Genomic DNA, 16,702 nt, shown 5'->3' on the forward strand with positions numbered 1-16,702 from the left:
CTGTAGGGAGCCTGCTTCTCCCTCTGCCTGTGTCTCTGCCTCTCTGTGTCTCTCATGAATAAATAAATAAAATCTTTAAAAAATAAATAAATAGGGACGTCCGAGTGGCTCAGCAGTTGAGTATCTGCCTCCAGCTCAGGTGTGATCCTGGAGTGCCAGGATGGAGTCCCGCATCAGGCTCCCTGCAGGGAGCCTGCTTCTCCCTCTGCTTATGTCTCTCTCTCTGTGTCTCATGAAATAAATAAATAATATCTTTAAAAAGAAATTTTTTAAATAAATAAATAAAGCAAATGTTAACAAACAGTTTGTGCATTTTACCCACAGGACACTCTGCCCCACTTCTTTGATGTACATGTACATGTGCATGCACATACAGAAACACACACACACACACACACACACACACACACGGTTGTTTTTTTTTTAACACATACCTCACCATCAGTATTTGAACGAATAACTTGGGCTAAATCTAAATGACTTGGACAAGGAAGGTGAATTCTCCTGTTGGTTACTCTAATGTGTTAGAAAAACTGAAAATTATTCTTAAATATTAGGTTAAAGATAACATTGTACTATCTGGGGCTCAAGTGGTGGGATAATAAATTGTTTGGGCATGTATTATACTCAATTTTGTATTCCAATGGGAATTTCAAAAGCCTAAAAACAAGTCTTTTTTCACACTGCAGTTGGAAAAGCTGGTTATCCAAAAATGACTGGTTTGGGTTTTTGTTTTCTTATGTGTTTTCTTAGGGAATAAAGGGAAAGGAATATTAGTGGGTGTCTTTTCTTCAGGATTATTGCCATTTTTGCCTAACTCCTCTGACTCTTGCAACATCACGCTACAGGCTTTTAAGGATAATGAACTATACTCCTTTTTCTCTCCTAAGGTCACCTCTCAGCTCCATCTGCTGAATCTGGTGGCCTCACCCTTGATAGTCTCTGGAGAAACAGCACCATCTGCTGGGCAAAGCTGCTGTGCAAGTTTTGGCAACACGCCAGCGGCGCTCCCATCTTTCCTTGGGCAGCGCTAAATTGGACACCAGTTAGGGTTAGCAACTAAGGCTAGTCTTCCAGAAGGCCTAACAGGAAGCCCTGCTACTCCAGAAATGCTGATAAGATTAGAGAAGTCCCTTTGAGGTTTCTCTTCTAAGAAATCAATTTGGATTTTTGAGACACTTGTTTGGTTCAATCAGTAGCGCTCGCAACTCTTGATCTTGGGGTTGTGAGTTTGAGTCCCACGGCAACTGCAGAAATTACTTAAAAATAAAATCTTTAGGGCACCTGGGTGTCTCAGATTAAGCAGGTAAGTGTCTGCCTTTGGCCCAAGTCAAAATCTTTGAGTCCTGAGTTGGGCTCCCAGCTCAGCGGGGAGTCGTCTTCTCCCTCTCCCTCTGTCCCTCCCCCTCCTCCCTCATGACCAATCTACTTTATACCTCAAGTTCCCCCTAAGATCCTTTTCCATAACATTTGTGAATGAGCTTAGGGTCTAGGAAATATTCCACTCATCTTTTTCCCTTCCTTTCACATCCCACTTTGACAAACTTTTTTTTTTTTTTTTTTTTTAAAGATTTATTCATTCATGAGAGACACAGAGAGAGAGAGGCAGAGACACAGGCAGAGGGAGAAGCAGGCTGCATGCAAGGAGCCTGATATGGGACTCAATCCTGGGACCCCAGGATCATGACCGGAGCCAAAAGCAGACACTCAACCGCTGAGCCACCCAGGAGTCCCTGACAAACTAAATCTGATATTGGAACATCCTCTTTATTCCTGAATCTATTCTCAATTACTTAGTTTTGGGGTGCCTGTGGGTGGCTCAGTTGGTTAGGTGTCTGCCTCTTTTTTTTTTTTTCTTTTTTTTTTATATTTTTTATTTATTTATGATAGTCATACAGAGAGAGAGAGAGGCAGAGACACAGGCAGAGGGAGAAGCAGGCTCCATGCACCGGGAGCCCGATGTGGGATTCGATCCCGGGTCTCCAGGATCGCGCCCTGGGCCAAGGGCAGGCGCCAAACCGCTGCGCCACCCAGGGATCCCGGTGTCTGCCTCTTGATTTTGGCTCAGGTCATGATCTCAGGATTGTGAGATCAAGACCCACACTAGGCTCTACATTCAGGGGGGAGTCTTTGTGAGATTCTCTCTCTCCCTCTGCCCCATCTCCACCTTCCCTCAATAAATAAATAAGTTTTCCTGTTACCCTTTCATCAAGGACAGGAAATGCCTCTTGCTGTAGACTGGAATTTCTGTGTCCCCCTCAAAATCCGTATGCTGAAACCTAACCCCCAAGGTGATGGTATTTGCAGGTGGGGCCTTTGGTGGAGTCCACATGAATGGGATCAGTGCCCTTATATATATATATTTTTTTTCTTTTTTAAGTGATCTCTATGCCCAACATGAAGCTCGAACTCATGACCCCAAGATAAAAAGTCACACGCTCTACCAACTGAGCCAGTCAAGCATCCTGGATTAGTGCCGCCCCCCTTTTCTTAAGATTTTATTTATTTATTCATGAGAGACATAGAGAGAGGGAGGCAGAGACAGGCAGAGGGAGAAGCAGGCTCCATGCAGGGAGCCCAACATGGGACTCGATCCAGGGTCTCCAGGATCGTGCCCCAGGCTAAAGGTGGCACTAAACCGCTGAGCCACCTTAGCCACCAGGGCTGCCCTGGATTAGTGCCCTTATAAAAGTAGCCTAAGAATGCTCCTTCATTCCTTCCACCATGTAAGGTTACAGAAAGCAGACTTTGGTCTGTAAGGAAATGGGCTCTCACCAGACAGTGAATTTGCCAGCACCATGACCTCAGACTTTCCAGCCTCCAGAACTGTGAGACATAAAATTTTGTTGTTTATAAGCCACCCAGGTCTCTGGGATTTAGTCAGAGCAGCCCAAACAGTCTACAGCACTTCCATCTCAATTCTCTATTGGCTACACACTGAATACCCTCCTTTTCCTTTAATTTTTCTTTCTTTTCTTTTTTTTTTTTTTTTTTTTGTTAAGTAGGCTCCATGCCCAGCACAGAGCCCACCATGAGACTCATAACCTTGAGTGAGATCATGATCTGAGTGGAAATCAAGAGTCAGACACTTAATTGACTGAGCCACCCAGCCACCCCTAATTCCTTTTAATCTAGGCTCTGCTGCATAATTTTCTCTCATTGCTTCCTTATTTTTCCAATTATTCCTTTACTGGCATCAAGAGACACCTCTTCTGGGATGCCTGGGTGGCTCAGTGGTTGGTTGAGCATCTGCCTTAGGCTCAGGGAGTGATCCCGGGGTCCAGGATCAAGTCCTGCATGGGCCTCCCTGTGGGGAACCTGCTTCTCCCTCTGCCTATGTCTTTGCCTCTCTCTCTGTCTCTCATGAATAAATAAATCTTTATTTTTTTTAAGATTTTATTTATTTATTCATGAGAGACACTTTCAGAGAGAAAGTAAAGACACAGACAGAGAGAGAAGCAGGCTCCATGCAGACAGCCCGATATGGAACTTGATCCCGGGACTCCAGGATCATACCCTGGGCCAAAGGCAGGCACTAAACCACTGAGCCACCCAGGGATGCCCCTGAATAAATAAATCTTTTAAAAAAGAATGACACCTCTTCTATCATCTTCCCATGAGTTTTTTCAAAGAAAACTATAGGAAATTCATTCCTTTATTGCCATTTATAGCTTTATGATTTATAAATTACTACCGTTTCTAAGATTTACTTAACTCATTTCCTTTTTACTATTACTATCCTTCTATATTTTCATAATCCTCAGATTTTTTACTTACTAAAGATAAAAATTATCAACATAAACTCTTCGATATTCTCTGTCCTCTCTAATCTGCAATACTTCTTCATACTCAAAGCATCCCCAAAATTATTCCTTCAAGGTTCATTACAGCTTTTCTTGATTAATTAAGAGAACACTTGCCTCCTTCAAACACTATATATCTCAAATGTAAGATTCTCAAAAATCTAAGAAATCCCACTCATAACATGAATGCTTCCTATCCAAGTGAACTAATAACCACTCTATATGCATATATAGAGAGGTCATATATGCATATATAACTCTATGTCAATGATTTTCTACTGGCATTGTATTAAAACACACACACACTCACACAAGATTAAGGCAAAACTAAAGTTCTTATTTTCTCAATCTCTCTTCAGTTTGTCTTTTGCTAATGGCAATAGGTGGTATGGTTCAGGAACCTATGTAAAACTGAGTGAGGAAGAAAAAGTTTTTATTAAGCACAATGTAAAACTGACATAACATTCCATTAGGATTGAACCAGGATAAATAATGCTGTTATAAAATTTACACTCTTTGCATCCATTTCAGAGGAAAATATTACATTATTAGGGCTCTTCTAGAAGGATCTTATGGAAGGATTTCAGTAAATCTTTTGTTTTTCAATAGTAAATAGCAACATATATTCTCAAACTGTGCTAAAAAGTAGTTAGAAAGGCAACTATAAAATCTATAATGGTAACAACTGGCAGGATTAGGACTATTCCATTAAACATTAAGAATCACATTCCTATTTTAGTTGTTATATCAATGCACCATTTTCATTGGTAAGGCAACCACCGCTTGCTAGGGGTGCCATGATGATTATTAGCAAGTTTCTTTAGTAATAGGTACTTGCTTCATCAAGACTCAAATGAATTTCTTTTCCCAATTTTGCTCTCTTTTGGAACAGAAACAAATAGCTTTGTCTATTGTACACCGGGAGGCTAAGATTTTGAAATTCAGCTGTCACAATCTTCTAACTCATAATTTAAAAGGAGAATGAATTATTAGGAATAAGTCTGTGATATACTTCCAGTTTTTAAAATAACAAGGCTTCTGAGTAACTTCTCAAACCTATCTTTCCATTTTGGTACACAACTTGATAAACCTAACACGTGTGACCTGAATTGAAGTAATTCTTCTATCAGCTTTGTTTTGCCCTCAGTAAGGGTTAGAGTCATGGTTTCAATCAATTTCTATGTAGAAAGTATCTTTAAATAAGTTTCCTTTTCACTGAACAGAGATTTTTTTTTTCACTTGTGTGCCTGTGAAAGGCAACTGAAACACACCCATATATACACTTGCATACCTATGTGTGTGTATATATATATATATATTTTAAAGTAAGTTACTTTCACCATTAGAATAAAACTAGACTATAGAGAGAACTCTGCGAGGATAGGCTGGTCTTCCTTCCAGCGCCTGCTCTAGCTTGAGGAGGGCAGGTACAGCTCGCTGAAGGATGTGATGAGGCTGTAGTAAGTCTTCTCATCATCCGTCAGCCCTGCATTGCCAGGTCTCACCACCACAGCGACATGCACGTCTGCTTCCTCGGCAGCACTGGCCTCTATGAAAATCAAAGTATGTGTCAGATACATCAAAATGTGATGTCTGAGATTTGCTTCAAAGTAATCTGGGGGATGTGGGTAAGTAGAAACCCATTTAGCCCCAACTGGATCATTGCTGAAGCTAGAAGATGGGCACATTGAGGGGAGGGGGGGGGGGTCTGACCACATTATTCTTAATGGAAGCATAATTCTTCCATTATGAAAAAAATTTTTTAAGATTTTATTTATTTATTCATGAGAGACACAGAGGGAGGGAGAGAGAGAGAGAGAGAGAGAGAGAGAGGCAGAACATAGGCAGAGAGAGAAGCAGGCTCCCTGCAGGGAGACTGATGTGGGACTCAATCACAGGATCCCGAGTTCATGACCTGAGCCAAAGGCAGATGCTCAACCACTGAGTCACCCAGGAGCCCCCATAATAAAAAATTTTTTCAAATACATTAACTGTACCTGACAGACCAGAATGGTCTGGACTTCCCTCCTAGTGTAGAGTGTATAGCATATCTAAGACTTCTGAGCATTTATTGAGTACTTATGAATGCAGAAGAGTCAGTTCTGTCCACAACCCTCCTCCATTCTCTCCTATCAATCCCACAGAAAACTGAGTGTTTCCTAAAAAGTCAGGCTGTCAGTAATGATATCAGTTACGGAGAGATGGGACAAATGGAAGCCCATGATCGAACCAGGCCAAAATTCCTGCTGTCACATCAGGAGCCCAAATACGTCATACTCCCCTGGCGAAGAGTGTCCATCTTTTTTGCCTGGCAAATCCCTACTCTTCAAAATTCAGCTCAAATATCTTCCAGAACTACTGCCATGTGTATTACAGCATCCTATGTGCTCCTTTAACACTTTGTATTTAGCTCTGTCACAACTATATGAATTGACACATTATTACCTGTTGTCTCTCTTCTCATTAGACTTTGAGAGCCTTAAGATCAATGACTGCAGGGCAGCCCCAGGGGCACAGCAGTTTAGCACCACCTGCAGCCCAGGGTGTGATCCTGGAGACCCGGATGGAGTCCCACATGAGGCTGCATGGAGCCTGCTTCTCCCTCTGCCTGTGTCTCTCTCTCTCTCTGTGTCTCTGCCTCTCTCTCTCTCTCTCTCTCCTCTGTGTCGGCTCATGAATAAATAAGTAAAATCTTAAAAAAAAAAAAAAAAGATCAGTAACTGCATGGTGGGTAAAGGAAAAATAAGACTAGTAAAATTAAACTAGGGAAGCTAGGGATAGCAGGGGTATCTCTAATATGCCTTGGGTTACAGTCTTCTCCCCATTCTGCTTCCATGTGAAAAATAACAGCTAATACCTTATATTACTTTAGCATCTACTATGTGCCAGATATTACTTATTCTAGGAATAGACATATAAAACCAAAGTTCCTGCCTTCGTGGAGCCTTCATTCTCATTTAGATCTTCACAACAACCTTGAGGTAGTTAGTATTACTATCCCCATTCTATAGAAATGGAAGGTGAGCGAGCTGGTGAGTGGTTGAGCCAAAGTTTTAAAGTGTCAACCTGACTTAATGTCTGTGCTCTAGAATAAGGGTGAGCAAATTATGACCTGCCATGTGCTTTTGTAAATAAAGTTTTATTAGAATACAGCCATGCCCATTCATTTGTATATTGTCTGTGGCTGCTTCTCCACTGCCAGGACAGAGTTAGAGTTGTGACAGAGACTGGAGGGCCTGCAAAGCCTAAAATACACTATCTGGCCCTTTACAGAACAAGCTTGCCAGCTCCTGCTCTAGAACAATACTATTCCAAATACGACCTATGGACCTGTAGCAGGGGAATCACCTACAAGCTTGTCGGAAATGCAGAACCTCTGGGGTACCTGAGTGGTTCAGTAGGTTAAGTATTTGACCCTTGATTTCAGCTCGGGTCACGATCTCAGGGTTGTGGGACTGTACCTCACATCAAATTCTGCACTCGGGAGTCTGCTTGAGATTCTCTCTCTCCCTCCACCACCACCACCCCCGAATAAATAAAATCTTATTTTAAAAAATGCAGAATCTCAACTCTCCAACATGGAACTACTGAATTAGGATCTGCAATTTGACACATGACTTCTCAGCACAGAAGGTAAGTCTTGACTAGAAGTTTCAAGGGGAAAAAAAATGGCAAGAGAGGAGGCATTCTGGGCAGACACAAAATACATGTATAAATATTGGAAGAATGGAGCGAGTGAGAGTGGGAGACAGGACATGGGTCAAGGGGGCATATGTGAACAGAGCAAAACTGCAAAGACTCTGAAACACTTTCTATGGAGTTTAGACTTGGTGTAATAAACCTCCGTGGCTTCCTAACCTTTGGAAAATAGTCACAGCATCCGAATGGGTTAAAGAGCAGCAGTGCTGAGAGAAGTGAGTTCCCAGAGGGAGTTAAAGGGGCAGCAGTCTTTTCCACCACCCAAGTGTGTATGTAGCTTCTGCTCTTCCTGTGAAAGAGCTGTCACCTTCCCAGGCCAAACAATCCCCTGTTCCTGTGGAAACCCCATCCTCCAGGCAAACTCTGCAGGCACCTTCCATTCATCCCTAGCTCCCAGCCTGACTGCCTCAGGCACAGCTTTCCTCCTAACTAGCAACCTTGGATCCCAACCGAGTTGAGCCATCACAATCCACATGGACTGGACACTGCCTAGTGGCTCTGCCACATTCAACCCCAGATAACCAGCAGGCAAGTGTTGCTTCTAAGCATCTATTTGCCCTGTTGGCATAATATTGACTTAAAATCCTGGACCTCCTTCCTTTCCTCCAAGAGCATGAAGTCTTTCAGGTCTCTCTTCATACTTGGATGTTATTTGGGATCTCAACTTAGTCTTCCATTCTGCCTTGGCAAAGCAGTCTGGGCATGTGGTATCAAAAACTCAGGATCAGAAATAATAGGGAAGAACGTAGCACGCAGCCAGCCGCCTGGCCCCAGCCTAGCTACCCATGAGCCCAGTTCTGGCCCTGCCACCTAGATGGGTGTACAGCTGGCAGAAGACGAGGCGCAAGACAAACCTCCATGCAGAGACCTTGGAAAAAGCCAAGTTTGTTTTGAGGCCCATCTGCGGATTATCTCTATTCACAAAAGTTAAGAATAGTTTCTGGGACTAGAGCCCAAGGAAGTGGCTCAAGTGAAAAGAGGAAGACATAAAATTATAGATGTGCTGTGTTACTAGAAAAAGAAAGCGTGGTTAAAGACAACAATATAAAGAACCTGTCGGTGATCTTACTAGAGCAGAGACTGTAATTATTAAAAGTAACCAAAAAGTGAGGAATGGTGCGAAGATCTGGGCATCACAACACATTTGATCCCAGAACACTCGGGACAGGCTAAGTACATGGGGAGCTCCAGCCACAAAACAGTTCTGTGACTCTAAGCCTGCAGAAATTTATCATCCAAAGTGCTAGGAAATCACAGAGAGGGCAAACCACGGATTTGCATCTCCAACAGCCCCTCTCATATGAATTATGACACAAAAGTAATTCACAGATTAAAATTAAAGCAGCTAATCTCAGCAGAGCAAGGTCTATCTCCTTTCCATAAGGAACAAAACTAAGTGAAAGGTCTTCAAATTATCCTTCCTCACAGAAACTTCTGTGGCCTGGCTACCTTGAAGTAGTGTGTCCGTGCAACTGTCTATCTGTTCCTCTCCTTTGGTGCAGTCAGAAAGCAAATGTATCAAGCTTTCTGGAATGTAGAAAACCAAGACCACAGTTTGTAGAAACCCTTGGACTTTGAAGCTGACCCAAGCCAGGACATGTAAGACATGCAATCTGCTGAGTTTTCAAAACTCAAGATAACAAATGGCTGTGATTTGGCACCATCTACCTGGATCAGAAATTTCAGTCTACATTCACCGTGGCCTGAAATTTAACAAAGACGTTAACAATTACTGGATATCTACTGTATGTCAGGTAAGTCTTTCTTTCTCTAGAAAACATTATTATACTTTTTGAAGGCATTATATGATCTGTGCTGGTTAAGATTTTTTTTAAAACAACTTAACAAATCAGTACTTGCTTATATACCTGTAACTCTTGCCTAACATAACAGACCAAGAGCCCAAAGATCAGCAGCAGAGAAAGAATACAATTCATACACATTACTTCTGGTAAGATCTTTGTCAGCAGCTTGGATATGCCTTTGGGCCCTATCTCTGAAAGTCCCAGTGGTTGGGGGTGACTCTAGTTCCCTGAAAAGATAGGAAGGACCAGAGAGAGGGATATGGCCTACAGGCTCCAAGGGGCCCAGGAGTCAGTGGAGCCAACCAGGCAAGAGAACATCCAGCCCTCCGCCTCCTTCCCTAATGCCCTTCCGCAGTCTACCAGCCCAGACATAGTAAGTCAGGGCAGCAGCACAATACACGAAATCCTGCTCTGAGGTATGCAGAAGATGAAGAAGGTGAGCAGAAGAAACAGTAATATAAAGAACTGCCCTCAAATACACATGCAATTATAAACACACCAAAAGCAGGCACCCCCAGGAGATGCACAAACTCTAAGGACAATGGGCATGCCACCCAAAGCCAGAGCCAGGTAGGTGTGTGGGAAAGCCTTCCCAAGTAGAGGCTGTCAGAGAAAAAACAGAGCCCAACTTTCCGCCAGCGCCAACCACCTCTTCATCTGCTGCTGCTTCTTTCCTCATTCGCGATAGTTTCCTGCTGTCATTCTCTAGAGGGTCAACATTCTTACGTAGGAGCTGGACTGTGAGTTTTACATTTGGTCAAAAGTATTCTTGAAATCACTTAAATTACCAACACAGTACAGTATGTGCTGTTATGTGCGCTCAATCTTTAATAATGCATCTGCTAATGTACCATATGTAATAAAGACAGCCATTCTAGGTAAAAAAAAAAAAAAAAAAGATGTCTGTCTTTAAATAGGTACACCCTGCATGACAAGGCAAGAGGTTCAGAGCATGAGTGGTGCCCAGGGACTGAGATCACCTGAAGGAAGGTGGAGAAGAGGCTCCCACTCACTGTGCAGCAGTGCTCAGAAACTGGAAAAATGAGGCAAAAGTGCTCTGATCATTTAGAGTTCTCCTCCCCTACAGTTTTTTGTTTCTTTTGTGCTTTTTTAGCTCATCTCACTGTTAAATACATACGATTGGTCCACTATAACTTTATGTCCCTAGCCAACCATGCACCTACCCTCCTTTGTTGCCTGCATGCTCCTTCCCACAGTGACACCCCTTAAACTGTCCTTTGTTATTTTATAATTTCATCCGTGTGTGCGTGTATGTGTGTGTACAGAAGGATGGGTAGGGAAGCACAGATAAGAGTTACAGTGAGAAGATCTAGTCTTTCCAGGGCCACGCACAACCCCCAACGATAGGTAAAAGGAGAGAAACCTGAATCAGCTGACTCATGGCTTCTTTTTATAAACCTGTTTCATTTTTCAAAGGTCCACACAAACTTTCTTTACAGAGGTCATGCGTCTGCAGTCCCAGGAGTATCACCTACCTGCCCTGGAGTATCCAATATAGGAAGTCAAATTACTCACCTAGAGTAACGTCTGTCAGAAACAAGATGTTGTTGGTTGAGCACCCAATGCTGTTTGCAATCTTTCGGTAACTCTCACTCTCCACTTTGTGTCCAATCTTGGTATCAAAGTGACCATCAACAAGCTGCACACAGGGAAAGAAAAGACTGATGTTATAAATACCCTTGCCACCCAACCTCTTTGCCTCTCCTCCATTTGCTCTGAAAATACTTGACAATCATATAGTGATTTCATCCCCTCAATAAATAATCCCTGAAAGTGTACTTAATAGATAACTATGCAAGCTACACAAAATAAAGATTTTATAGAAATAAACATTTGGAAGAAAACTACCAATTCAATGTATATAAAATCATGTTACAGTTTACTTCGTTTTTTCTGTGATTAGCATTAATTTTATTTGTTTTTATTTTTTTTTAAATTTTTTTTTTTTAATTTATTTATTTATGATAGTCACACACACACAGAGAGAGAGAGAAGCAGAGACATAGGCAGAGGGAGAAGCAGGCTCCATGCACTGGGAGCCCAACGTGGGATTCGATCCTGGGTCTCCAGGATCACGCCCTGGGCCAAAGGCAGGCGCTAAACCGCTGCGCCACCCAGGGATCCCCTAGCATTAATTTTATATTCAAAATCTTTTAGGGCAGCCTGGGTGGCTCAGGGGTTTAGTGCCTGCCTTCAGCCCAGGACGTGATTCTGGAGTCCCAGGATTGAGTCCCACATCGCGCTCCCTGAATGGGGCCTGCTTCTCCCTCTGCCTGTGTCTCTGTCTCTCTCTCTCTCTCTCTGTGGGTCTCTCATGAATAAATAAATTTAAAACTCTATAAAAAGGGCAGCCCCGGTGGCATAGTGGTTTAGCGCCACCTGCAGCCTGGGGTGTGATCCTGAAGACCCAGGATCGAGTCCCACATCGGGGTCCCTGCATGGAGTCTGCTTCTCCCTCCGCCTGGGTCTCTGCCTCTCTCTTCGCTCTCTCTGAATGAATGAATAAATAAATCTTAAAAAAAAATCTATAAAAAAACAAAATCTTTTAAAATATACATATCCTGCTTTTTATTCTTAAAACCCTATTTGCATTCAAACTACTTATTGGACTGGGTTTCACTCCTAAAGACAGGTCCTAAACATTGTCCTTTTGATCCCAGAATGAGATTTCTCTAACCTGCCTCATTAATAAGCTGCTTAACTTTCAAGAAACTTTAATTTAATTATTATTATTTTTAAGGGTTTTATTTATTTATTCATGAGAGACACAGGGAGAGAGAGAGAGGCAGACACAGGCAGTGGGAGAAGCAGGCTCCCTGCTAGGAGCCTGATGTGGACTAAATCCTGGATCCTGGGATCATGTCCTGAGCCCAAGGCAGACGCTCAACTGCTGAGCCATCCAGGCGTCCCAAAACTTTTAAATATTTTTTTTTTTTTATTTATTCATGAGACACACACAGAGAGAGGCAGGGACATAGGCAGAGAGAGAAGCAGGCTCCATGCAGGGAGCCGGGATGTGGGACTCGATCCTGGGTCTCCAGGATCACGGCCTGGGCTAAAGGTGGCGCTAAACCGCTGAGCCACCTGGGCTGCCCCGAAACTTTCATTAAAAAAAAAAAATTTAGGGTCCCTGGGTGGCTCAGCAGTTTAGTGCCTGCCTTCAGCCCCGGGGCATGATCCTGGAGTCCAAGGATCGAGTCCCACATCGGGCTCCCTGCATGGAGCCTGCTTCTCCCACTGCCTGTGTCTCTGCCTCTCTCTCTCTCTGTGTGTCTCTCATGAATAAATAAATAAAATCTTAAAAAAAGAGATGCCGGGTGGCTCAGCAGTTAAGTGCCTGCCTTTGACCCATGGAGTGATCCTGCAGTCCTGGGATCAAGTCCCACATCAGGCTCCCTGCATGGAGCCTGCTTCTCTCTCTGCTTGTGTCTCTGCCTCTCTGTCTGTGTCTATCATGTATAAATAAATAAAATCTTTAAAAATAAAAAAATCTTAAAAAAATAAAAGTATTTTATTTAAATTCAATTAATTAACATATAATATATAATTGGTTTCAGAGGTAGAGGCCAGTGATTCATTAGTCTTACATAATTCCCAGTGCTCATTACATCTAGTGTCCTCCTTAATGTCCACTGCCCAGTTACACTGTTCCCTAACCCCTGAAACTTTCATTTTTTTATTTATTCTTATTTTGTTTTTGTTTTTTGAAACTTTCATTTTTTAATGAAAACATTTTGAAATTCTACTCAAGAGCTAGTATATAACCTTGCTGTTTTAGAAATAACTGGGATCAAATATGTAACTTGCTTATTTACTCAACATTAATTAAAATAAGTCCATTTTTAGAATCAGCTATTACGATGTGATCTTTTGAATATTTTCAGAACTTTCACAAACCAAAAACAAGCCTAAAGATAACTCAAAAACAAATTATGGTAACATTAATATTATAGATTTAACTTTTAAAAAGTTAAGATTGGTTTTATATATTCTTTCTTTCTCAAGTCTGCCTCTCAGTACATTTTTATCATTGAATTCAGTAGTTATTATTGTATAATCTATCACCTTATTGTCTGTTCCATTAGAGAGAACAAAAAAGTGTTTACATCTGTATTCAGAGGAGATACAAATATTTGTACACCAATAGTTAAAGGGTTTTATTCCTGATTTAAAATTTGATTTAAGCTAAGATAAAACACAGGAAAATACTAAAATGAGAATATGACAATCTCCAAAGCCAAAGTGTTCTCTGTACATGGCAGAAGTTCAATAAATATTTATTTAAAAGATAGCTGCCTGAGTGACCTACTGTACATCACTTAGTTGTGCCTGTATTTGGTTGGCATTTCTTCAAGTCCTAAATGCCTTCCCTTTTTGCAGTGCCTGCCCCATCCTCCAAAGGGCGCCACAATGGTGGGACAGAGGAACTAGCAGGAATTTTTTCATCTATAAGATTAACAGGTGGCCTTAACGTATCACCATTTAATAACCGCCCCCAGTGCTCTTGTAGAAGAGTGAGGTTTCCACTAAAATAAAATTTGTTCTCTCTCCAAAATCTCAGAAACAAATGAATCTACCCTGTACTCAGCTTCATTAAAGAAGTTTATGTGTGCATGTTTGGATGGAGTATGTGCCACTACTGTACTGCTAACCTGCTACTTTAAACAACCAAAAGAAGTGGGCCACTAGTTCATCTGAGTTGACAATTTTCTAATGCTGGCAAGACAGCTGATTTATAAGCCAGTTCATATCTTATTAGCTGTATTACATATATCTATATGTACATATATTACATTTACATAGACACACACATATATTCCTGACCCTGCCCCTCCTCCTGCCATTCCCAGACCTGCCAATGCAGCTTTGCTAGGAAGCAAGACCCAGGGAGCTATACTTTTAACACACTCCCCAGGTGATCATTATTCACAACGGCTTAAGAACCGCCAATGCCAAAACTAAACATTTTACCTTCTCCTTCAATGTATTCCCTAGTTTATTTATTTCTCTTTACCACCTCCTTAGCATACATAAATGCAATGATCTGAATGTTGATTTGGCTTATAACTGTAGGATATCCCTTTAAGATTCATTATTTCATGCTTTGATAGCGTCAGAAAAACAAAGTAATCAGGTGACCTACCTCAAGAAGATCTCCTTCCGTAGAATGCCCAAATAATAGCTTCTGGGCCTCTACACTCCCTGAAGAATAGATATACACCTTCATTCCAGCCTCTCTCCATTTCCTGACTGCTGGAACTACATCTTCAAAGAACCTAGAGGAAAGACCACCAAGTTCAAATGCAGGAACACGTTATCTAGCCAGGTGAGAACCAGTCAAAATAGTTCTAACAGGGTTCTTTTATTTGTGCCCAAAGGGTGACCATGGGAAGCACCTCCAAGAGACTGCAAACTGCTGCCTATCTAACAAGCTTATCATCACTGGAGTTCCAGGATCCCCGCAGATTAGAAGCAACAATTTAGGTGGAGGGGAGAACAGTTTTTGACAGGCAGCCACACTCATGACAGTAAAGAGTGAGTCACAAATAAGAGATGAAATAAGTGGTTATTGAAATTCCCACTAGAAAAAAAAAAGTAGCAATTATATAATTTTCCATGTAATTCATGATAAGAGGTTAAATTATGTCTGGTGTGCCTTCAGAAAGCATGGAAATACCTTTAAAAAGATTTCCTCACAGACAATGAAAAGAAAACCATTTGAGGGTTCAAAGCTATTAATGTTTGATTAGCTAGAAAATGGAACTACATTTCTTGAGAACCAAGAAAACCTAAAATTTTACAATACAGAAATAAATGACATAACAAATCTATTAGAACACTATGTCATCTCGCATTAGCTTACCAGCAAACAGGGTCTAGCTTTTCTGACTCCTGACACTAAGGCCTGCTTCCCAGTTCTACAGGGTCTTCCATATTTGGTGGTGAAACTGTCGCAAAACAGGTGAAAAGAGAAGCACAAGGAACTTGGAATGTGGAACCAGTCATCTTTAACAGATGAACTGGAAAATGTCAGCAAAGTCTCCTACTGGCTAAAATAGCTTAATATATTCCACTAATTGAAGGAAAGAAATCAACTAGTTTGAAACCAGCACATACACCTGTGGGTTACTCTGTGCGTTTTCTGCAATCACAGACAGGATTCTTCCACGTTGAACTGTGCAGATTTTTTTGTTCCAATGCAGGGCTTAGAAGTCCCTGGTTTTGTGATTAAGGAAAGTCTGAGAGAAGGAAGGACTGACTAGTCCGAACATCCTCTCTTGCCTCCACTCTTTTGTGTTTTACAAAGTAAACTAGCAGATATTACCAGATGACTGGCCTATCCTGAAATCCTAATGCAGCCTTTAAAAAGTGGAAGCCCCCTAGGGCGTGTGGGTAGCTCAGTAAGTTCAGGTCACCCAGTCCTGGGATGGAGCCCTGCAGAGTCAGGCTCTGTGTTCAGCAGGGTGTCGGCTTATCCCTCTCCCTTTGCCCCTCCCCCTGCTCGTACATGCGCATCCCTCGCAATCTCTCTCTAATAAATAAATAAAATCTTAAAAAATATATATATGTATATATATTAAAAAGGAAGCCCCTTGTAAAGTACATAAAGGAATGGCATCTCATTTGACAGGAAAAGAAATGCAGCAACTAAAAGTAGTCTTGAATCTTAGGGTGTACATCAGGCAATGGCTTAAAATACTTAGTGGCACTGTCTTATTAAGAATTTCTGAGGGATCCCTGTGTGGCGCAGCGGTTTGGCGCCTGCCTTTGGCCCAGGGCGCGATCCTGGAGACCCGGGATCGAATCCCACATCGGGCTCCCGGTGCATGGAGCCTGCTTCTCCCTCTGCCTATGTCTCTACCTCTCTCTCTCTCTGTGACTATCATAAATAAATTAAAAAATAATAATAAAAAAAAAATAAAAAGTTTAAAAAAAAAAAAAAAGAATTTCTGGGCAAAAAAAAAAAAAAAAAGAATTTCCGGGCAGCCTAGGTGGCTCAGCGGTTTAGCACCCCCTTCAGCCCAGGGCATGATCCTGGAGACCCGGGATCGAGTCCCACATCAGGCTCCCTGCATGGAGCCTGCTTCTCCCTCTGCCTGTCTCTCTCTCTCTCTCTCTCTCTCTCTCTCTGTGTGTCTCTCATGAATAAATAAATAAAATCTTAAAAAAAAAAATTCTTAGCAGGGCACCTGACTGGCTCAGTCAGTAGAGGATACAACTTTTAATCTCAGGGTTGTAAATTTGACCCCCATGTTAGGTGTAGAGACCACTTAAAAATAAAATCTTAACAAAAAAATTCCTTAGCAATACAGGACTCATGAGTTTCCTTCAACAGGAGGGCTCCCAGGAACACCACAACCAAGAGTCAGAGGG

General features: G+C 41.9%; 1 protein-coding gene across 2 annotated transcripts in view; it reads right to left on the reverse strand.

Moving 5' to 3' along the window:
* Positions 1-4,219: 4,219 nt before the first annotated feature.
* Positions 4,220-16,702, reverse strand: part of ENOPH1 (enolase-phosphatase 1) — a 42,061-nt gene continuing 29,578 nt past the window's right edge. For both annotated transcript variants that reach the window (XM_038582291.1, XM_038582292.1), the window contains exons 4-6: positions 14,472-14,604; positions 10,844-10,967; positions 4,220-5,352 (exon numbers count right to left, since the gene is read on the reverse strand). In XM_038582291.1, coding sequence (XP_038438219.1) covers positions 5,213-5,352; positions 10,844-10,967; positions 14,472-14,604 — 397 coding nt within the window. In that variant the 3' untranslated portion in view covers positions 4,220-5,212. The remainder of the gene's footprint in view (positions 5,353-10,843; positions 10,968-14,471; positions 14,605-16,702) is intronic.

Source organism: Canis lupus, chromosome 32 (assembly GCF_011100685.1).
Source record: "Canis lupus familiaris isolate Mischka breed German Shepherd chromosome 32, alternate assembly UU_Cfam_GSD_1.0, whole genome shotgun sequence".
Lineage (NCBI taxonomy): Eukaryota > Metazoa > Chordata > Mammalia > Carnivora > Canidae > Canis > Canis lupus.